The sequence below is a fragment of the Acanthochromis polyacanthus genome, chromosome 23 (assembly GCF_021347895.1).
Source record: "Acanthochromis polyacanthus isolate Apoly-LR-REF ecotype Palm Island chromosome 23, KAUST_Apoly_ChrSc, whole genome shotgun sequence".
In the NCBI taxonomy this organism is placed as follows: Eukaryota; Metazoa; Chordata; class Actinopteri; family Pomacentridae; genus Acanthochromis; species Acanthochromis polyacanthus.
Genome location: NC_067135.1, coordinates 7,818,929 through 7,841,843, shown reverse-complemented (window position 1 = coordinate 7,841,843; position 22,915 = coordinate 7,818,929). Strand labels below are relative to the sequence as shown.

Genomic DNA, 22,915 nt, shown 5'->3' with positions numbered 1-22,915 from the left:
CGGCTCTGGAATTATTTTTGCAAACACGACGAAAGCCACACTTGGAAAACGTCACAGCATCCTCGTTAGTCAGAGCTGCTGAACCAGTCATATGAGCAGATTACAGCCGCTGCTCACTGGTTTATGGAGCTCTAAGGACAGATTCAGGATGGAGATATGCGAGGTTAGAACCTCAGTCATGACAGAATACAACTAGGTCTAAGATGTTTTTCGTTCTTGCTAACTTCTAACCCAATAGCCTCAGGGACTTCACGTATAAGGAAGTACAGCACAAAATGAAAGAGCTGCTGCAGAAACCAAAAGCGTTTTCCTTAAAGCCTCGTAAAGATTAGGCGCATTAGAATGAGATCAATAACGCACTTAAGAGCAGCAGCTTCTTTTGAAAGGTTCTGAACCCTCGTGTCGACCCAGTTTGAAGTTTGAAAAAGTGGAAAACAAAATATATTTTCACGGTGAAACCTCTGATGTGAACATTTTCTACATTTTTGGGAAATCTTTGAACGTTTTTTGGTGGAAAAAAAGAAATATTAAAGATGTTTCTTAAGAACATTCACACAAAAAATCAACCAAAATCCAGCGAAATTCGCTGGATTTTGGTTGATTTTTTTTGTGAATGTTCTTAAAGAAAATATTAGAATTTTTACTGATATATATGTAATCACTTTAGATATTTTTAGGATTTTTTGGGGAAGATTTTTACTCATTTTTTGAAAATATTTACAAGAATTTTCTTGCCAAATTTGGGGGATTTTTTAAAAAATAAAACTTTTGAGGGAAATTTTTAAGACATTACTGGAATTTTCTTCCTGAAGGTTTTGCAAATTTTCAGAAATTTGGGGAATATTTTTGCTGAATTTTTGGGATTTTTTTCACACAAGGAAACAACAGTTTTCGGTGCCTGTAAATGAGGACAACAGGAGGGTGAAAAAAAGACTCATTACAACACAGAACACGTATCCTGATGAGGTACCACTGGTCATTTTGGAGTCTAAAATAATCATCCTGTACACTAGCATTTCCGTATCATCATTTAATTGCATTTTATTTCATCTTTCAGGTGCATTTTTTATTTCATTATTTCATTATCATGTGTGATATTACCTCATTACCTCAGTATAATTGCAAGCAATATTTTTTATTAGCCTTATTCGAGCTCAGCTATTTCATTTCAGCATTGTATCCCACTTTTATTTTATTGCTTTTCTACTTTTTATACACTGATGTCATGTCATTTTGTATTTTCTGAGCAATATTTGGCACAAGAATTTCCTTCAGGATTAATAAAGTTTCATTTTATTGAATCTTAATTTATCTTATCTCAGTAAAGATCCCTGTTAGTGCTCATGAGGCTGTTCCTCTTGCTGTTGATGCTCTTTGTTTCTTGGCTAATGATTGATTTGTTTCTATACATAGCTCCCGTTAAATCCCGTGCATTGTTAGTGGTCTGCAGTCTGCACCTGAGGAAGATGTTGTTGATCTGTTTGCGGATGTAGGCTCGGAGGCCCAGTAGTTTTCCATAGACGCGGTGCAGGATGGTCTTTAGGTACTCCCTCTCCCTGGGATCCTCGCTGTCGAACAGCTCCAGCAGCTACACACATGTAAGATAATTACAGACACACAAATACGTTACGTAACGCAGCGCCTGTGAGCGCCGCATCCATCCTCTGACTTCCTCACTCTCACACCTCATGCTAAACTAACATGTTTTCAACCGTAATAATATGTCGATTTGCTCATTTTTCTCTTATTTTGTGGGAATATGCCGTGATTCTAAAAAAATTATAAGCAGCAAATTGCACATAGAGAATTTACGCGCTTTTAATGATCACTTCATCTGTATGTGTGTGTGTGTGTGTGTGTGTGTGTGTGTGGTGTGTATTTGGTGTGTGTGTGTGTGTATGTGTTGGGGTTGGAGATGGGGCGGGGGGAGGGGACTGTTTTTAACATGTATAGCACTTTGTGCTGCATTTTAATGTATGAAAAAGTGCTCTATAAATAAAGTTTGATTTGATTTGATTTGAACAACAACTGGGAGGTCTTTAAGTCAATATTTTATATGTGCACTCAAGTACAAACAGGTTGCACAATCCTTCAAAGAACAGCTTCATTTATTTATACTTTTTCATTTATTAGGGTTTCAGAAGAAGCCTCCCAGGGCGCTTGATTTGACATTTCCAGGAGGAAGAGGAGAGAGGATTACCTGCAAGACGAACTTCTGGTCGACGTAGCGTTTGGCCATGGAGGGCTGGAAGTCTGGGCTCTCCAGGAAACGCAGAAAGAACTCGTACACCAGCTAGCACAGGCACAAAGATTAGACACCGGTTAGTGTCAGTTAGGTTTAGTTTGACTTTGTAGGAATTATCTACTTTCTTGCAATGATACCTGTCACTATCTTACAGCTAAAGCCAGCAGCAGTTAGCGTCTGCTCACACACCAAGGTCTTAATGCTAATCTTAATGCTAAGCTAAGCCTGTAGCTTCTCACCGGCCAGACAGATAAACTCCGGCACAATCTTCTCATCGTCTCATCAACTCTTAGCCAGAAAGCCTATTCTTTCAAAACGTCAAATCGTTTTTCCAAAGCTGCTTCGGGCAACGCAGCGTGAGGATTACTTCAAACAGCAGCAAGGGACGATTTACCTGCTCACAGGTTTACAGAGAGTATCAGACGATACAAAGCGAAAGGAAAAAAAGAGAAAGCTATTTAGTTTCTTGGACTTCACACTCCACACAGTTTTGACTCATCTCTCCCTGAAGATGCAGAAGTGACTGTACACCACGCCCAAATGCCATCAACGCTATCTGGGACTTTTTCTTGTGATTCAAAACTGATAACGCATTGCAATATAATCTCACACCAAGATGTTGGAGTGCAAATAACTGTTTGTTTCACAAGGAAGGCTGTAAAATTGTGTAATGCCTGTGCCTTTTTTTTTTGGCCTTTTCTTTTCTACTGGCCTGCATCACTGTCACATGACTTGAGTTTTATATCCCACGACTCGCCTGTTTCTTTTACTTCAGATATTAAAAGAGCAATTCTGTCCAAATAGAAGGATGGAGGAGACATAAGTTTTGGTCACTGGTTTCTGTCATTTTCAGTCAATCTGTGCTTTTGTTTACGTGACAAAACTACTTTAGGAAAAGTTCATGGCTCGAGTTACAATGCACCTGCGCACACGCTAAACAGTCCTAAAAAGAATAGTCCGTAATAATTGGACGGCTCATAAAATTTTGCTTTAAATAGCATCTTTAAGTGACCTAAAGGACCTAAGGTAAAAAAAAAATTCAATTAAAGTAATTTCTGGTGGGAGCTGTGTTCATTATGACTTCGCCCACTCTCACTGGTAAACCGACACGAAACACTGGTGACAAATACTGTTACGGCCACCAGTATTGGTGTGCCGTTTGTTTTGAGGTGGTGCTTTGTAGGGCCTTTGTGTGGGGAAAAATGTGTGGGCTCAGCTGTGTTTGTTGCAGAGTCTTTGGAACCCCAGCTGCCGGCCATTTCAGCTGATGACGCCGGAGCTGACGACCTGCACTGCAGTCTGGTTTTCCCCGCCCTTCGACCTTTCTGATTGGGCCATCCTTCAGCTCTCCTCCTCCTTGGACCAACCAGAGGCAGCCAGGCACCACACCTGCAAGCTATATAGCTGCCACCATGCCGTTAGTCTTGGTGGCTGGTATTCATGACCAGTCCACCCTGGTGCCTCTTCGTATTGTGGCTCTGTATTGTTGTTCTGTGTGGTCTTTCGGTTTGTAAGCACTTGTGATGGGTGCTACAGACAAATTCGACCTTTTGTTGGCGGCTTTAGTTTAGTGTGGAGCCCTATGTGTCAGTGGAGACTGAGGCTCCAATTCGTAGTCTGCCAACTGTGTGTAGGAGCCACTTAGCATTCTGAGTATTCGTGAACTGTGCGTTCAGTATGTATACTTATTCAGAGGCACCAGTTTTGCTTAGTTCGTTTGGTGCACATTTTGTATTAGTTTTTGTTCCTGGTGGTGGGTGTTGCTCCTGTAGTTCGGTTTGGCTAGGGAGTTGTTTTCTTTGTGTTTAGCTTAGTTACAAACTCTGTTAGCCTTCGTTATGTTTTATTCCGTTCTTTGTTTTAGCAACACTGACCAGTTTTGTGTTTTATTGTCACTTTACGTTCCTTTTGCTACTAAGCAATAAATCCCTTACCTAAACCAATAACATCTGGTTATTTTGTTGCATCCAGCCAACCCCTAGAGGTTGGATTGTAACAAATACAATACACTGCATGAATCTGCACATCCATAACGTATTTTTTTTATACCTGCAGATGAGGCCAGGAGGCTTCCAGTGTCGGCTCATCTTCCTCTGGGTCAAACTCTGGATTCTCGCTGGGCGGGAGAGTGCGGAAGATATTTACCGAGATCTGCAAAATCACATGGAGAGCAGCGGGTGGAGTTGGGGGGGGAAAAAAGGAAGTGGAAAATGGGTATGGAGGAAGGGGAGAATGTATACAGGAAGGGGAGAGGGGGAGATGTGGGTGGAGACGTGGAGAAAAAGAGATTAGCGAGGTGTAAATGACAAACAATGCATCCTTGATAATTGTGAATATCCTGGACGTTATTTCAGGGCAGAGGGATGTAATCGTATTTTCAAAACAACAGAGTGAAAGAGTCTTAGTCATGACAGTTTTAGAGCGTTTACAAAAGCTTTCTTTGACCCAATTCTTACACTTTATCCTTTCAACACGATGGACATCACAGCTCTCATGATAGTTTGACTCATCATCTGTCTCATCGTGTATTTGAGGAGATTTGTGTCACAAGGGTGAATAAAATGATGCCGTTTTTTAACAGTTTCACGTTAATAAAGCAAACAAATTAGTCGAAAGAGTTGTGTTCGGCCCAGTCAAAAGATGACGCCGCTGCATGACGTGAAAAGGAGCTTTTTCTTTAGCCACGGTTTTCAGTTTCCAAGCAACTTCAGCCGTTCGCAGACCGCATTATGAGAACAACTGATAAGTCATGCAGCGACTGCGAGCTACGTCATGATTTATTCAGCGAATGTATCTCCACCGGCCACTTGGCTTGCTCATTTTAAGGCCCTGTGTAAATCTGGATTTAAAAAGGCTCAAATTATTCACTGCCACTTCCCCTTTTTCTGTAATACATCAGAAATATAATTCTCAGAACATTAAAATCCTGTCAAGTTTATAGGCAGAGTCTCCTTTCTGAGGGATCTAGAGACATTGTCCATTCTGCTTCTTACTTTTTAGCTTTTAATATTTCATATTATTAGAATATCTCTTTTGTATCCAGTATTCAGCTGCTGCTTGTGTCTGTCTTTAAATAACAGTTTTTCTCATTTTTCTGTTGGGTTCTGCTGCTGTTTTCTATCATTTTCTGTCTCATTTCACCCTTTTTCCAGTCGCTGTTTTCTATCACCATTTCCTCATTTTCAGCCACTCTTTATTTTCATTTGTCTGTCATTTTCACTGTCTGTCTGTTTTTGTTTCCCATCGCTGTTTTGTCATTTTCAGATACTGTTCACTTTGGTTTCTGCTGCTAATTTCTTTCATTTTAATTTGCTGTTTACCCTTTCACCGTTGTTTTCATTTTCAGTCACTGTTAAGTTTTATTCTCCAGTTGATGTTTTTTAGTTGCTTTTCACCCTTTTATCAGTTACTCTTGTCTATCACTAATTCAGCATTTTCAGTCACTGTTTTCTGTAGTTTCAGATGCTATTTGCTTTTAGTTGCTGTTTTCTGTGATCATTTTCAGTCACTGTTTACGGTCATAACCTATTAAACGTCTTTGTGTTCACATAGTTATTGTGAGAAGGTCAGGAAGTTGTTGTTAGCATTTAACGCAAAGTTCTAGCCTAGCCGCGCTAGACAACCCACAGCAACGAATTTAATTCTCTGCCAGGGAGGGTCTAGTTACCCTCCATAAGGCTCGAGGCTGGATTCTCCTAAAACTGGCCGGACCAATCACCATGAAGTGTAGAGTCAGAAGGCGGGCGTAACTAAGTGACGACAGAGGCGTGACGATTCTGACAGAAACAACCGGCGCACAATAAACAGTTTTCTTTCAACTCGGCTTTGGACACAGCCCTTAAAGATTTGAAGCTAAAATTCAACTTGAAAGATAAACAAAGGACGGCACTGAAGTGTTTCACTGAGAAGAAAGATGTATTTGGACTTATGCTGACGGGATATGGCAAATCCTTAATATACCAGTTGGCTCCGCTGGTTGGGAAGCTAATGGGACTTAGCCACAATCCGCCGGTGCTCTCGGAACTACGTCAGCCTATTCCTTGCGCTGACTGGTTGTATACCTACCCAATTGCTGCAGAGTGATTTGAAAGACAACCTTTTAGCCCGCCTCCCTCCCTGTCGAGCGGCCCTAGACCCTTGTGCCTTCAGAAACATGGGGCTAGTGCGGCTAGGCTAGCAAAGTTCCACATTAGGGAAAAATGCTTCTGCTTTCTTTCTAAGATAATTTTTTTCTAAATCAGGCCTCCCTCTTCCTTACATTCATTCTGCGGTGCTGCACTCGGCTCTAACCTCTGCACTTATTAGCTACGTGTATTACAGAATTGAGGCTTTTTTTAAGCTCGTAGCCACACATTAAGCTTTTCCTCTCCGTACTCTGTCCTATCAGCACTTTCACATCCTCTGGTGGCTCTAAACTGTACACTACATCCACTGCTGGTTTCTCCTTTCCTGTCTTATCCTCCCTCTTCCTCTCCTCCTCTTTATATCCTTTGGGATCTCTGGTGTCCACACTCTCCACTCTATCTCTCCTTTCCATCCCTTTCTTTCTCACCATCTGTGCAGCCTTCTTAGCACCCTTTGTAGCCGCCCTCCCCTCCTCTCCTCATCCATCCATCCCTCTCCTCTCTGGACTCCATCAGAGCTCCTCCGCTGGATATCACACCATCTCTCTTTCCTGCTTCATCCATCTTTTTCCCTTCTCTTTCTGGTCTCTTTGCTTTGCCATGTGCTGGACTTCTACGCGTCGCATTCGATAAGGATTGATTCATGTGTGCAAATGTATTTCAGGCTTTCTAGTTTCTCCTCCCTCCATCCATCTCGCTATTGATCCATTTGCTCATCCACTACAGTCATTGTTTGTCACTGTCAATTCCTTAATGTTGGTTTTCTTTGGGGGGCTTTTGGATGTTAGTATTTCCTCATTTAGCCTTCTATCACAGTTTACGGTTTTAGCGTGGTTTAGTTTTCTTATGTTGCTCTCAGAAATCCTGATCAGAGCCTCCTTAATTCGACCCCTGACCTCCCCACCTACCATCTTTATAGCCTCGGGGTACAGAGGCTCTATGAGGACTCCTCTGCTCGTGGCCACGCTCTCCACCAGCTCGTTGAGCGCTGCACGTTTGATCTCCTTCCCCTTCAGGTCGGCCACGCAGTCCAGGAAATCAAACAGCACACAGCACTGCTGCAGCTTCTTACAGAACAGGTCGTGTAACTCTGCCACCGGGGCGTCTGGACGATTGAGAGGGAGGAAAGAAGGAAGAAAGCGAGCCGTTAGACACTCAGGTTAAAGGATCAAAACAGGTGCTGAAGTTCAGCCACGTCCGCTGCTAAAAGGCGCTTTTGCGCGTGTTTGCAAGTGAATCATTTGACAAAGCGGGAGCCCGGAGAAGCGAGCAGGAGTCTACATATTGTACAGGCTGGATCTTCTCTCAGAGGTAATGAGGGAAAGAGAGCGGACTATTACTCCACAAACACAATTGTGCACGCCCACGCACAACGCTCACACATCTGTCCACACGTCTTCCTCCAGAGGGCCGCGTCACATCTCAGTCCCATTACCTGTCGGATTCACTCCTCACACCTGTTTGTCACGACGAAACAACCTGCTGCAGGTCGACACACGGAAACCTCCAAAAGCTCGACTTTCACGGAGAAAGCTGCCGGATTACGGAGCACACACAAAGACTTTTAAATTGATTCCACGGGCCTGAGGGGTGTGAAACTTAGCAGCTCAGCCTGTAAAGCATCATGCAAAAGCAAAAAAAAAAAAAAAACTGAATCACTCACCAAAATAGAAAGTTATAGGCTCTGACAGCAGCCGAATGGGATCATTTTCTGAGTAACCGCATGATTGATGACTCAGTAGCTAAATACTACAGCAGTGAAATATTCACATTTCAGATGCCCGCGTAAGTGAGATGTATGTGAGGTCTGACGAAACAAGAATAAACACATTCATATTGAGATAAATGATATTAAAGTCAAACAAAAAGACAAAAATGAACCATCAGTGCAAAGGCTTTTGAGGGATTTATGTTGAAAAGTGATATTTTTTGTGTTTCAGACCACATGTGTGTCTTAGCCCTCCTGTTGTCCTCATTTACGGACACCAAAGAATATTGTTTCCTCGTCGGAAAAAAAATCCCAAAAATTCAGCAAAAAAAAAATCCACAAATTTCTGAAAATTTACAAAACCTTCAGGAAGAAAATTCCAATAATTCCTTAAAAGTTTCCCTTAAGTTATATTTTTAAAAAATCCCCCAAATTTGGCAAGAAAATTCTTGGAAATATTTTCAGAAAATGAGTAAAAATCTTCCAAAAAAAATCCTAAAAATATCTAAAGTGATTTCATATATATCAGTAAAACTTCTAATGTTTTCTTTAAGAACATTCACAAAAAATCAACCAAAATCCAGCGAAACTCGCTGGATTTTGGTTGATTTTTTTTGTGAATGTTCTTAAGAAACATTTTTAACATTTCTTTTTTCCACTAAAAAATGTTCAAAGATTTCCCAAAAATGTAGAAAATGTGGACATCAGAAGTTTCACTGTGAAAATATTTTTTTTCCCCACATTTTCAAACTTTAAACCAGGTCAATTTTGACCCGCAGGACGACACGATGGTTAAGACGTAATTATTGTCAGAGAAATCCAGCTTCAATAGCATTACTGGTTCTATAATTCATTTTTTAGGCCTGTCTGAACTTAACTGAACAACCTGTGTTGGGTTTTGTCCACAACAGATCCTTTTACCAACGTTTTTCTGAAATTATAAATGGCTTTTCCACCTCATGTTGCTTCAAACAGCCCATTAGACTCTAACAGGGGATTATTTTTAGTGACACGTTCATTTTTGCATGAATGTTTGCAATAATTTCCATGTTTAACTACCTGCAAGTCGTCGGCGCTCGTGTAGCTAAAAAGCTCGCTGCTTATTTAACCGTCACCGCTGCCTGAGTGAATGAATAAAAGAGTGGGTTACCCAAAATAGTGGTGACTAATCTGAGGGCAGCGTGCCACACAGAATAAAAATTGTGGCATCAGCCTGGACACCAAGATCAGAGTTGCTGTTTCCACCAGGTCCAAGTCCTCCCTTTGTTCAGATGAAGGTAAAAAGTGTGACAAAGAAAAGCCTGACAATATGCATTTCCATTAGTTTCTGAAAGTGTGCACATTTTCACTCATTGTGGGCTTATTTGTCACTGTAACATAAAGTCCTGCACCTCTATGGAAACAGCACAAACATGGTTGCAAGTAGCAGGAAACTAAAAATGTCTTGTGTGAAGTATAACAAAGATATAAACCCACACGTCATAAAACAAGAAGTTGATTTTCCGTGTTTGTTTTTGTACATTTACAGAGACTTAAACATGCAGAATGAGCACGTGCTACGTTTTTCTAAGTGCCTACAGCTGTAACCAAATTAGATGTTTCACTAATGACATTTTGGCCATTTTTCACGTTCCTCTGCACAGTAATTCTAAAAAGATGCTTCACCATGTTGAATGCATCTTCATCTGTTTACCATTTCTGAACACTGCTGCATCTATTTTATCCATCACACGTTTTGTTTTGCTCTCAGTCGCTTTAATTTCTTTCCATTCTTGTCTCTAAACACAGCCTGCAATTCAACCGAAAAGTCCCTAAATATTTGCCATAGTTGTTGGTGTTCTAGTGTAGGATTTTTTTTTTTGCAGGATAAAATTCAAGCAAATTATCTATTTTGGGAAAATTTCTAAATGAGGCATAAAGAATAAAACAATTTGGATGAAAGAAGAAGACTGAAGCTTAGATTTATTTTTAGTTTTCAATGGAAAGACATCACAGATTAGCAGTACACGGGCTGTCGGAAAGTTGACAATCTGATTATTCCTTCGGTTTTTACAGTTCCCAGCATTACTAAACGCTGTTGTTTTGCAGGTATTTTTTTAAAGACAACATGCCTTCAAAGCACAGAACTGCACGTCATACAGGATTAGTTCAAGTACAGTATGAAAATGTTAATCTAGGGATTCTTACTGGGGCCCGATCGATCTATTTGGCAAGAAAATTCTTGGAAATATTTTCAAAAAATGAGTAAAAATCTTCCAAAAAAAATCCTAAAAATATCTAAAGTGATTACATATATCTCAGTAAAACTTCTAATATTTTCTTTAAGAACATTCACCAAAAAAATCAACCAAAATCCAGCGAATTTCGCTGGATTTTGGTTGATTTTTTTGGTGAATATTCTTAAACATTTTTAACATTTCTTTTTTTCCACCAAAAAACGTTCAAAGATTTCCCAGAAATGTTGACAATGTGGACAGAAGTTTCACTGTGAAAATATTTATTTTCCCCACATTTTCAAACTTTAAAACGGGTCAATTTTGACCCACAGGAATGGCACAATTTTAAACCTGTAGCGAGTTTACAGGTTAATCGGTGCGCCGGAACAAACCCCCTCCCTGTGTCAGAGGAAAACAATGCAGCTCACCAGTTACTGGGAACAGTCTAGACTGCAAAGAAAATGATCCGAGGCTCACGTACACACACATGAACACAGCGGGAGAGGATTAGATTTAACCCTTCTTAACCCCCAGGTGAGGCTTGGTGGGGGGGCTGACTGGAGCTCTTCCAGTCCCAGACCACCTCACCTCTCGTGGGCACAACACGACCATCTGCTTCCTTTGGCACCGAGGAGAACAAGAACAGACAAGACCTGCCCTTTAGTACGACGTGTCAGGAAACTCTCCGGCTCTTCAGAGACCACGGAAAGCGGCGCTTTATGATTTAAATACCAGATCAGGAGCCAGATTGTCTGAATAACTGCTTACGGGTTAAATCTAGTTGAAGATTAAGGTGCTTTTAAAGGCTCAAAATACCAAATGTGTTGTTTGTGATACACTCACTGGACTGTAAAAAAAACAAAAAAGAAGGATACATTACAAAAAAGGCTGGTAAAATGACTGAAAAAAGCATACATTTGCAAGCAGAGTGTAAGAAACCAGATCAAATTCAACAAAATTGTAAATCCTGTCCACAAATCAATCCAAAATCTCTATTTTTGTAAACACTAATTTGTTCTTTTACAACATGTGACTGTAAAATCACAGTTTTACTGCACGTAAATCAGTTGGAAATGTATTTATTAACAAATATTTGGCATTATTTGAAAGAAAAATTAATAATAAAGAACTGAAAAATGGTAAATAACAGTAATAGTATCATTATAGCAGTAAAATCTAAGAAAAATGACTAATTCACATGTCGACAAACGAAACGTAATGAAATTCTACAACGAAAATGTCTATTTTTGCAAATAGTTATGTTCTTTTACAACATGTGACTAAAATTACAGCGTTTTAGTGAATTTAAATCTGCTAAAATGTTTGCTGTCATTCAAAAGACAAATATTATATATAAAGGAATCATATAAGCATAAATCACTTCAAACTGTTTCAGTATTATTAGAATTATTATTTTATTTCCTTATTTAGCTAAATTAAAGATAATATGCAGTAAAGCAACTAGAAAAAGTAATAATTTACACAGTGAAAATAAAAAAAATCAACCCAAAACACTGCACTTTTAGCAGAATATAGATTTATTTTCAGACAATGGGAGCCCTTTAAAAGAAAAATTATGTATGTTAAGGATTGTTAAAGGGTAAATAGTTTTACTGCTACTTCACATATTTTCTCTGCTTTATTAAACTACAAATACTATCAAAAATCACAGAGAGAAGGTACTACTTTACGTTAACTGTAAAAAAGGGCCAAAACTGTAAATGTCTTTTTATAAATAATCATTTGCTCTTTTATGATGATTTCAGTGCTGAAATAATTATTATTTTACAGACATTTACCACTAATTTTGTTACATTTTTCCCGTCACCTTTGCCTCCAGATTTTCACCTTTTTTTAACAGAATTACTTTTTACAGTGTAAACAACCTTTGCAACACAGAGCATTTTGTGTTTCTCCGTGTGTCCAGTTTGCATGTGGCGATGACAGTCCTGAGTCGATGCTTTCAGCTGCTCACTTTGTTCTTGAATTGAAGCCATTTCTTTGTGACTGGACGAACGTGTGACGGCTGCTTCACGCAGTCTTCTGTTTGTGACCAAGCGTGAAAAGTCCAAAAGGGTGAACCGCTTCTTCTTCTGAGAGCAAATTTAAAATCTACAAGACAACCATTCTCTTCCTCCCTAATCTACCACTCCCCGTCCTCCCTATCGCTCCATCCATCTCTGCTGATTTCTCAAAGCCCTCCCTTTTTCCGTCTGTCTTCTCCCTCCTGCTCTCCCCCTGTAGACCGACTGTGAAGGTGAAATCTAATCCATTTTTAATGGAGAGTAATTGTATGAAGATGTGGCGTGCTGGGACTGAGAGAAAAGAAGAAAAAAAAAGCAGAAGAGAGAGAACACAGCGAGGTGAAAAGGAAAGAAATCTGTGTATGTGTAGATGGCAAGACGGGAGGTGAGAAAAAGAAGGGAATAACAAGACTTGGTGGGTCATGTGAGAGCAAAGTGTGGGAGAGAGCGACGGAAAAGAAAACGAAGGAGCTAAAAGAAGAGGAAACGACAGCCAGGACTTATTCTGACGTAAAGAAAACGAGCTGATGCACTGCTGCAGCTGCTGACGTTTCCTTATTAACATGCCATGCACCAGTCGATGCTGGTTAAATTTGGAATATCATGAATCACCATCTTGTAGATGTTCACCTCCACCAAGCAGGAAAGTCGCAGTTAACATCAGTGTTAGTCCAGACTCAAATAACACACTCTAAAAAATAACATCCACATCATGCTGTTTGAGTTATGAAATAATTGAGTTCAGGAAATTAGATTTTCCAGTCTTAACTGTCTGTCAAGCCAATTTCAATAACTTACCTCAACTTAAATTTAGTTTTACATCACCTAAGGCAGAAATGTGAATTTAAAATTACACATAATATTAAACTGATACAATTACAACAACATAATGAATCAAAATAATGCACAGGCTAATCAAAATCAGTAAATTGGATGTTTTTTAACCATTAATTATGACTTTTAGAGTGTTCTGAACACTTCAGAGGGTTTAATAGGTGTGATTCCAAGGCTAGTGTCACCATAGCAGAGTTATGGTTCAAATATTGGACAAAACACTGTTTTTATTATGCTTTCTCGTGTCCTCTCTGGAATTGGCTTCTAACCTGCCACCACGGAGGATCTTTCAGTTACAGTGAACCCTCGTTTATCGTGGGGGTTACGTTCCAAAAAGAACCCGCGATAGGCGAAATCCGTGAAGTAGTCAGCTTTATTTTTTACAGTTATTATACAATACTGCACTTGGGGGAGCGCTGCAGCTGCAGCCAGGTGGACGCCGCGGCGGTACTCTTGCCTCAGAGAGCGGGCCGGCTGAATCAACTGGAGCAGTCGGGGGTGGGGAAGGCTCGCGTCGGCACTCTTCTCCTGGGGAGTGCAGCTGCGGTGGCCAGAGACGGCTGGGGACCACGTCCACTGTCCGGTTGATGGCGGGGGAAAAGAAGGCTGCTCCGTCGGCGCCGTCTTTCAGGGTGTCTCACGACATGGAGACCAAGGAGAGAAATGATCCAGCGCTCCACAGCAGGCAGCGCTGGCCTGTATGGCAGAGGAGACGAGGCGCGGAGACTGTTCACGTTGGTCAGTCCCTTAGCCAATCAGGATGCAGAACACAATGCACTGTTTAAAAAAGCATTAAAAAACTGCACTAAAAAAATCCGTGAAACAGCGAAGCCGTGAAAAGTGAACCGCGTTATAACCATAGACTGTATATAAAGATGGACGTAGCATCTGGCTCCAGAATTGAAGCAAACCCGAAAGTGTCAAAAACTTGCAATATCACACCGTCCGCTAGGGCTGGCTCCAAAAAGCTTTTGCTCCATAGACCCCAATTCATTTTTGGAAAAAATAAAATTTGATAGACTGATTTTCTACAGCTCAGGAATTTTTTTCCCCGTTAGTTTTCATGGTCAAAATGAGACATCAGGTGGCCAATCTTAAAATAAATCAATACTGAATTTTAAATAAATCGTTAAAGTTGGCGGAGCCAGGGGGCGTGGCTATACTTGATAGACAGCAACAGAAACCTCTGCGGTAAAACGTGGGCGGGATAAGAGAGTTCTCAGCCAATTCTGCCCCTAGTTGCTCTCCGGTCCAGTCTGTTTGGTGACGCTTTTTACGTCACTGGCTCCAAAAAATCCAAAACAGCGACCAGGAAGTAGCAAAATCCGGGCTTCATTTTCTCGCCGTTGAAACCAATGGGTGACATCACGGTTAGTTTACGCCTGGTTATAGCGAGGGTTCACTGTACTTCACTCTCATGTCATCCTGCAGGTAAAAACTGATCCGTTTTAAAGTTTGAAAATGTGGAAAAAAAACGTATATTTTCACAGTGAAGCTTCTGATGTCCACATTTTCAACATTTTTTTTGAAAATCTTTGAACATTTTATGGTGAAAAAAAAAAGAAATGTTAAAAATGTTTCTTTAGGAACATTCACATAAAAATCAACCAAAATTTTGGTTGATTTTTTTAATGAATGTTCTTAAAGAAAATAGAAGTTTTACTGATATATATGCAATCATTTCTGATATTTTTAGGATTTTTTTTGAAAGATTTTTACTCATTTTTTGAAAATATTTACAAGAATTTTCTTGCCAAAAAGTAAAACTTTTAAGGGAAACTTTTAAGTAATTATTGGAATTTTCTTCCTGAAGGTTTTGCAAATTTTCAGAAATTTGTGGATTTTTTTTTTGCTGGATTTTTGGATTTTTTTTTCAGACAAGAAAGCAACATTTTTTTGGTGCCTGTAAATGACGACAACAGGATGGTTAAAGGCATTATGGAGGATGGTTTTTTTGTTTAATTTGTCTGATTCACATAAAATGAATATACCGACCTTTAGTGGACTTGTATGTATGGTCTCTAAAAGAATAAAAAATTAAAAAAATAACTGTGGACATGGCAGGACCTGAAAAACATCAGCCAATCAATGCACTCGGACCGAGGCGTTTGCTTTGCTCCCTTTCCTGTCAATCAAAAATCTTCCGGCTCAGGCCTAGTTACGTAGATTACGTACGCCTTGGACTTACATGTTTTCTGTATGTGTTGCTTTGGTATAGCTTCGTAGTTAGCTGGCGACTTGTTTTGCTCATCTTTTTTTTTTACATAATGGCAGATAAAGATCCAGGGGGACCCAGCTGTAAAAGACAACTTCACGAGTCCTACGCAAGTTTCTGGAGGGGGGCGTTTCTTCGTAAATGTTAAGAGGGGGGAGGTTAGAGGGGGGTGAGGGAGAGGTTGTATGTGCGCATGCGCATGCTACGTTCAAAGTCGTAGAAAATTAAATCGCCTCTAATGCCTTTAAAGAACCTTGAGGAGATACGAAGCGTAGAAAGACAGAGCTTAGATTAAGGAAACGCGGCTATAATCTACACAGACGTCTTTTATCGAGCGGCGCAACAAATAAACGTTGCACCTTCCTGTGTGTCAGTTTGATTTAACAGCTGTGTAGCATCTAATAAGAATCCAGTGTCACTTAAGGATGAAGCAACGGAACGAAGGGTTTCTTATTCGGCTCATCTGTTCTTTACATCTCTGGAATGAAACAAATTAGCAGAATTACAGCGTTTTTGTCATAATTAGGGAACAAATTAAGTTAAAACGTCCTTCATGAAGTCAGAGCTAGATTTAAGGACCAGACTCTGATCTAAGTGAACATTTCTGCCAAAATAGAACCTTAAAGTAGGAAAAACTGACGTGAGTTTCAGTTTTTCTCCTGTTTCTGGTCACTCTAGACTCATTTATTCGAATCTACTTTCAATATCGTGTCACTGCAGCGATCAGAATATTAACTATGATCTTAATTACAGAAATGAGTCATTTGTGACGGAGCTATTCCAAGTTTCTGACTATTCAAATGAATCTGCACCCAATAACTATGAACTCCCAAAATGCAACAATAAAAGCATGCAGTTAAATTTGATTTCTCAATTTAGTTTTAATTAAATGTCCTTTAAAATTAAAACTCCCATTAATACGTGGTGCACATTCACTACACAACGGTAAGTCTTTATTTTAACAAATCTGTTCAAATAAAGATAAAATCACACAACTATGCTTCAGAAAGTCAGAAAATCATCATTTAATTTATTATTAACTACCAGTGCTAACACAAAGTGGCTTTTACAATATTATTCTTCCCTTTTCTATTCTTCAGATAAAGGATAATTGATTAGTTTTGTCATTTCAACCTCTTTAGTCATCATCAGAGTATCAATTGTTCCTTTTAAAAGCTGCACCAATAAATATTTTAATACAGACAAGCAATCTAAAGATTATATGTAATGTATAAGGGCTCAATTCTACAGAGAAATCTACAGAGAATTAGAGCACACTATGGATTCCTCTGCCGCTCTGCAATGTTATTTTATGCCTTACTGCTTCGACTATAAGCTTTCAACTGCTTGAAAAGCAAACAACAGACAAAATCAAAGACGAGCTGGTGAATGTAGCGCAACGTTAAACAACTAGAGAGTAAAATATTTCCTTCAGGGCCTGGTGGAGACCAAAACAGAGCTACGAAGAGAGAGAATATTGGAATCTAAACTCCCCAGGAGCACAAATATAAATGACAAAGAAACAATATTTTGGTGTCCGTAAACGAAGATGACAGGAGGGTTAAGCACGATGAATGAAAAGATTTTTGGTAGAAAATAGAAAAATACGAAAAATTCACTCTTTGTGGACACTTGAGGTGCAAAATAAAGAAATCAACGATTAAAAAAAGAATATAAAGTTTTAACAACGACATGAATGCAGAAAATGGCAGTCAAAGAGGCGTACAGTCACATACTCTGTTAAAACCCAGGTTCACTTTACATTTTGTGGATACATATAATATAATTTGTGAGTAAATAAATCCATATTAAATTGCCAGATTATATGTAAAAGCCATTTATCTGAATTCAGTGTCAGACTGGCAACCAAAAACAATTAATTCAATATATGACATTAGAAACCAGAAAAAGATATCAAACAACTCCTGATTGGCTGCTTTCCCTTTAAACATGTTATTTCTTCAGCATCTTTGTGTGCTGTACTCTCCTTCCAGGGGACCAATGAAAAATGAATATTTGTTGTTCATAACATTGTTTACTAAAACAGCCCAAATGTCACTGTCTGCAGGCAGAGAATTTCTAAATGAGTGTTTACGGCAGCAGGACGGCGTATGTTGATGGCCGAGTTCATTGTAATGAAGTGGATTTAACGGGTTTTTTTATACAACAATGGAGCTGAGTGACGCAGAGGAATAAACTCCATCCTGCTACACACTCACAACTTGTTAATCAGGTCGATTCATTGTCACATTTGTCTTGTTGGCTACAATAAAAAATACAGAAAATCTCCATCCGTTAAGAGCCACAGGGAGAGAAAAGGGTGGATGGATTTGGTAAAAGGAGCAGCAACGTATCAGACCGAGCAGCGCCAGCAGCATCAAAACACAACAGTCACACACACAGCTGCACAAATCTAAATATAGTCCTGCTGGAGAGAGACTCGGGGAGGAGAGGAGAGGAGGAGGAATCTGGGGAGGAAACAGGAGGGAGGAGAGGGGAGGGCAGCATAGGGTTAAAAGATGACATCATCCCCTTCCTCCACCTCCTGCTTTCTCTCTCATCTTTCCATCACTAGGTGCCTCCCTTCTCCTCTTCACTCCCTCCGTCTTCCCCTTCCTCTTCCTCCACCCATCCATCCATCTCTCCGAGGTGACGCTTTTTTTAATTTGTTCTTCCCTAAATGAGCAACTACAGCTCTGCTCTTTAAATAACAGTTATTCTGTTTGGGGCTGAGTGTGTGACACAGTGAGAGAGAGAGAGAAAGAAAAAGAGAGGAGGACAGCTTCTGTTTGAGCTTCCATCCAAGCCGCCTCTGCATCTCTGTCATTAACACACTCAATGCACAGATTCGGTGACGCAGAGAGGAAGGAGAGGAAGGGGAGAAAGGGGAAGAGGTAGAGGGAGATAAAGAAGACGTGGTTATAAATAGTAGAAGGGAGCAGCTATCAGAGATGAGACGCCACACAGTGCAAAAGTCAGGCCAGTATAAATATCACCTTAAGGGGTTTAAGTGACGCACTTTAAGTCCATCTCTAAATAATCCTCCTGATAGCGCTCGATCCAACCGCAGCACGTCCTCTGTGCGACACATGCTAATAAACATGATTAGGGAGAGGAACTATCAGGTTTTCAAGAAACATAATTTCATGAAAGAACAGGACAAATCATACCCGCCGTCTTAAATTAGAGCAGGGACTGCTTGGAAGTCGTCACAGGTGATGAGACCAGCTGGGTATTAGCATATAACATGTAAATAGAGTCGTATGCGCGGTCTGTCGCCGATAATCAAAGCCCGAGGAGCAAAAATGTTCATTCCTCTCAGTTACAGTAGCCTGTCAGTCTGTCAGCAGGAGATTGCACCAAGTTATGAGCAGATTTTCATCACATTTGGTGGACTGATTGGTCTGCAACAATTCATTTTATTCTGATTTGACTCTGAATCTGGGATTATGCACCATAGCTGCTATAATGATGCTTGCAATTTCACTTTTTTCAGCATAGATGACATTTTAAGATTCAGAAGTTCCACCCAATGAGGCAAAAATGAAAACAATTGAAAATAAAATATTGTTTTGTTCGTATGCGTCTCATTTATTCGACTTTTCTGCTCACAAAATGGTCAGAAATAACCGGGAAAAGCATGCAGATTCATCGCCGTTACTGTGCATGAACTGATCATCACTATTGTGCATAATAACCCCCCAAAGGCCCATTCTGAGCCAGGAAACACCCCGTTCAATGACACCTTTGGGTCCAGTGTTGATGGAAGTGAATCCTTGCTGGCAGACTTCAAATTTCTGTTCTCTCTACGAATGCAAGTCAAAACATCCCTAAGAAATTCAGAGTAACATAATAAGACATAATTACAATGGCTGTCTCTGCCGCTGCTGATCCTACAGACCTTTTTATTCCAAATTAAGACGTGAAAAATGTGAGAAACCTAAGTGAGCCAAGGGAAACTCGTTGCTGAATAACAACGAAAGTAACAGCTACCACATCTGAGGACCTTTGCTCAAAAACAGCATTATATTTTAATGCCTGCGGATTTGAAAACACGGCAGAGAGTCCCATTCTCTCTGTGACAAAGAAGTCTATGTCATGGCAAAAGATTAAGTGGCGCGCTAAGCCCATCTTTAAATAATCCAATGTTACTAATAATACACATTTCCACCACACAGCGTAATGAACAGAGACCGGCTGGGTGTTCGTGTGTTGGTAAAAAACACATTTTCTGACTTCTTATAATCTGCTTATACGCTACCAATAAATGAATTTCCATTAGTATCAATTAAGCAGGTCTCCTACAAGTACAAACTGTCCTTGGCCCGCAGAACGACTTTCAAGAATCAAAGATATTAAAATTCTCCTCCGAAAGCAATGTTTGCCGTGTGAAACGTAAACACAAATTGGAGACAGTTAGTAAACAAATATGGGAGCTGGTTATCCCAGCTGGAGACATCCTCAACATTTGATTAGCAGCTTTCTGCACTGCTGCCGCTGTTTTTCACAAACAAGGAAATGTGATAAAAACGGGGGGGGGGGGGGGGGGAATTCTCACATTTCCTTGTCCTTGATTGATTTGAGGCCAAAGCTGGTTGTGATTCAAAGCTGCTGCATCCAGAAAAAAATTTCACTTTTTTCGCTCTTATTTTCTGCTTTTCGATATCTCACCTCGTCTAAAACTATTTCTCATCTACAGCGCACCACTCCAGTATTTGATTTACATTCTCAGAACCACAGGTGCATATTTAACAGCTTGTAGTGATTCAGTGGGAGCGCTTATTTGCCTGAGCATCATCGTATTCCTTTAAGAATCAGCTCTTTCTTCGGTGACACAGCACTGCTTGCTGTTATTGCATCGCCGGCCGTTTCATTACATCCTCTGCCCTGCAATATCCTCTGCTGTTTTTATGTTTTGCTTTTCTTTTTTATCTCTCCTCAACCCACTGCTCCTCCTCCACCTGTCAACTTAATGCTCAGCCATTTCCTCTTTCCTCATCCACTCCATTTCTTTCATCACCCCCTCTCGGTTTCTGTCTCCTCCCTCACTAATTGATCGGAGAGCAAAAAGAACTACTCCATGCCTTCTGTAACCCAATACCATCCCCATCCAGCTGGTCCTCACACACACAGTCATTCAATCGCCCACATACAGTCTGTGTGAGAAGGTGACTGTTTTGCAGTAAACAGCACATTTAAACAGAGCCTACAGTACATTTATTAGAACAATGTGGACAAACACAAAAGCCGGACAAATCTGAATGAAAACAAACAAAGGTTAGGGGTAGTTCATGAGGGGTTATACTACAGAAATAAATTACTGTAGAAGTAGTGAACTTCAACAGTAGTGCTTTCATGGAGTCAGCAGGCAACTAAACAAAACATTTCTGCACAAGAAAGCACTGCTTAGCTTAGCAACTTCATTTATTTTACTTTAGCTAATGCACTGACATAGACCGGTTTTGCTTTTTCTTATTTATGTACAAGTTAGTTTCTTTTTCTTTTTGCTTCAAGAATATGTTCACTGTAAATAAATGCTTGTACATTTTATGGTGAAAAAAATCTATAAACACAACAGTAAAAATCTATAAACTCTAAAACAGTTTGATGTAGTATAGATATAAAACACTGAATCACCGTAAATGGGTTAAACAGGAGAAAAGTGTGTATTTTTTTTTAGATTTTTTCTCTTCAATAATTACATGAGCTTTGGCTAGAGGTCATTTAGCATCACAGAAGTCTTAGTCATGGTGCCCCGTGCTAGTTAAAACCCCACAATGCTCTCTGCTTGCCAACACAGAACTGCCTATAAGACGAAACATGAGGCCAGTGGTGTAACCAGGTAGTACAGCTAACATAAAAATACATTTTCTTACATGCATGTACAGAAAACAGGTTTTTAATGTCTGGAGCTTCCCTCTACATGCAGTGTTTCACATAGCGCCCAACTAAACCACCTACAAAACACTGAGAACATTTTGGATGCAGAAATGTAATTTTTTTCTTAATGCACTGCAGAGCAATTCTGTTGTCAATCACATACTGTAGATTGGATTGATTTTAATAACTTTAATGTACTCACAGTGTGTAATATCTCAGAAAAAGGCAATGGACTGGGACTTGAATCAGCAAGTGCTAAATATTAGAAGATTTGGATCAGAAAGGAAGCAAAAACACATGATAGGGACTTGTCAATGAGTACATTGTAAGTCTCCTTGCTGCCTTTTCCAACATTTTTAGAATCATTCCTGTTATTGCTGCAGCTCATGTCAGGTGTGATCTTGTAAAATTGGCATTTTAAAGACTCACTATTAGCTGTGGTATTGTATTTCTCTTTAACGTAGCAGAGTTGTGGGACTTGTAGAACTTGAAGCCATTTTCTGATGCCACCCAAAAATATATAGAATTCAACTAATATCAAAAACTTGAGAAAAAGAACGCTCGGTCATAACAGAAAGTAATACAATGAAATTCCTTCCTATTTTCTTTGCAAAATCTGTGACACAGTCTACTCACATAGCTAACTAGTATAGCTGCAGCTGAACACTAGCACACTAGCTAGCACAAACAGCCACAATAGCGCACCAAGCTAAGTTACCTGCTGGCTATCAGTTCCTTGCTAATTAGCTGTCAGTTAGCATTAACAGGTGCTAATAATTCATCTGGTTTACTTGTATGTGTTCCTATCTTGAATATCAAAGCAAGGTCAAAGCAAAATGGCGTTCTGTAGCTAATATGCTACATTAGCTTCCTTTATCAGCTCAGTGGTTAGCATTGTCAAGGTGGTTTGCTTTTTGACAACAGCGCTAGCGACCATGTCTGCTCTTCTCAACATAATTGAATTTGACAAGAAAGTGAAGATGTAAAAGTGACATGTTTAAAAAAATTCCAAGTAATGTTCTTGTTCAGTTCAATAGCGGTTCAGAAAAGAATGTGACAAGTTAGATATTAACCTTCTCCTGTCACTTTTGTGGGCTACTTCAAAAACAGGTATTATATTTAACAATGTACTTGAGACTTTCTGAATCCACATAAGATGGATAGAGTTTGTTCTTAAAAAGATGCTTTTCCCTTATTCTATTTCAGAGGGTTCTCTTTAACATTTCAATGTGCATCTCTGACGGAATGTTTTTCTTCTAATCCCCTCATTGTTAGCAGTGAAAATGGCCCATTTTTTGATTACGTTACGAAACACAAGCTGCAGTGTATTTTGGTACTTTTGCAGACAGCAGTGGGAGCATTTGAAATGCATTTCCTATCAGAAACAGAAGGATCGCAAAACCATTCTTTGACCTGGTAAACAGGATCTAGTGGGCTGATAGCATAATCAGTGAAATTATGCTATCAGCCCACTGCTAAATACTGCTAGAAAATGTTGCTAAGAGATAACTCGCTGGTCTGCAGCACAGATCCTTCTTTCTTATCTTAAATGGGAATATGAGACAGTGATATTTCATATAGCCATGTTACCTGAAACATGTAACAACATCTAAGTCTTCCAGTGATCTCACTCAGCTTTGATTCACCATCTGTTCCTCTGTGCACCACA

At 39.8% G+C, this 22,915-nt stretch overlaps 1 protein-coding gene across 1 annotated transcript in view; it reads right to left on the bottom strand.

Moving 5' to 3' along the window:
• Positions 1-22,915, bottom strand: part of ppp2r5b (protein phosphatase 2, regulatory subunit B', beta) — a 54,600-nt gene that overhangs the window by 19,851 nt on the left and 11,834 nt on the right. Inside the window, exons 2-5 of the mRNA XM_022214907.2 lie at positions 7,278-7,474; positions 4,295-4,396; positions 2,201-2,293; positions 1,458-1,588 (exon numbers count right to left, since the gene is read on the bottom strand). Of these exons, the coding sequence (XP_022070599.1) occupies positions 1,458-1,588; positions 2,201-2,293; positions 4,295-4,396; positions 7,278-7,474 (523 nt within the window). The remainder of the gene's footprint in view (positions 1-1,457; positions 1,589-2,200; positions 2,294-4,294; positions 4,397-7,277; positions 7,475-22,915) is intronic.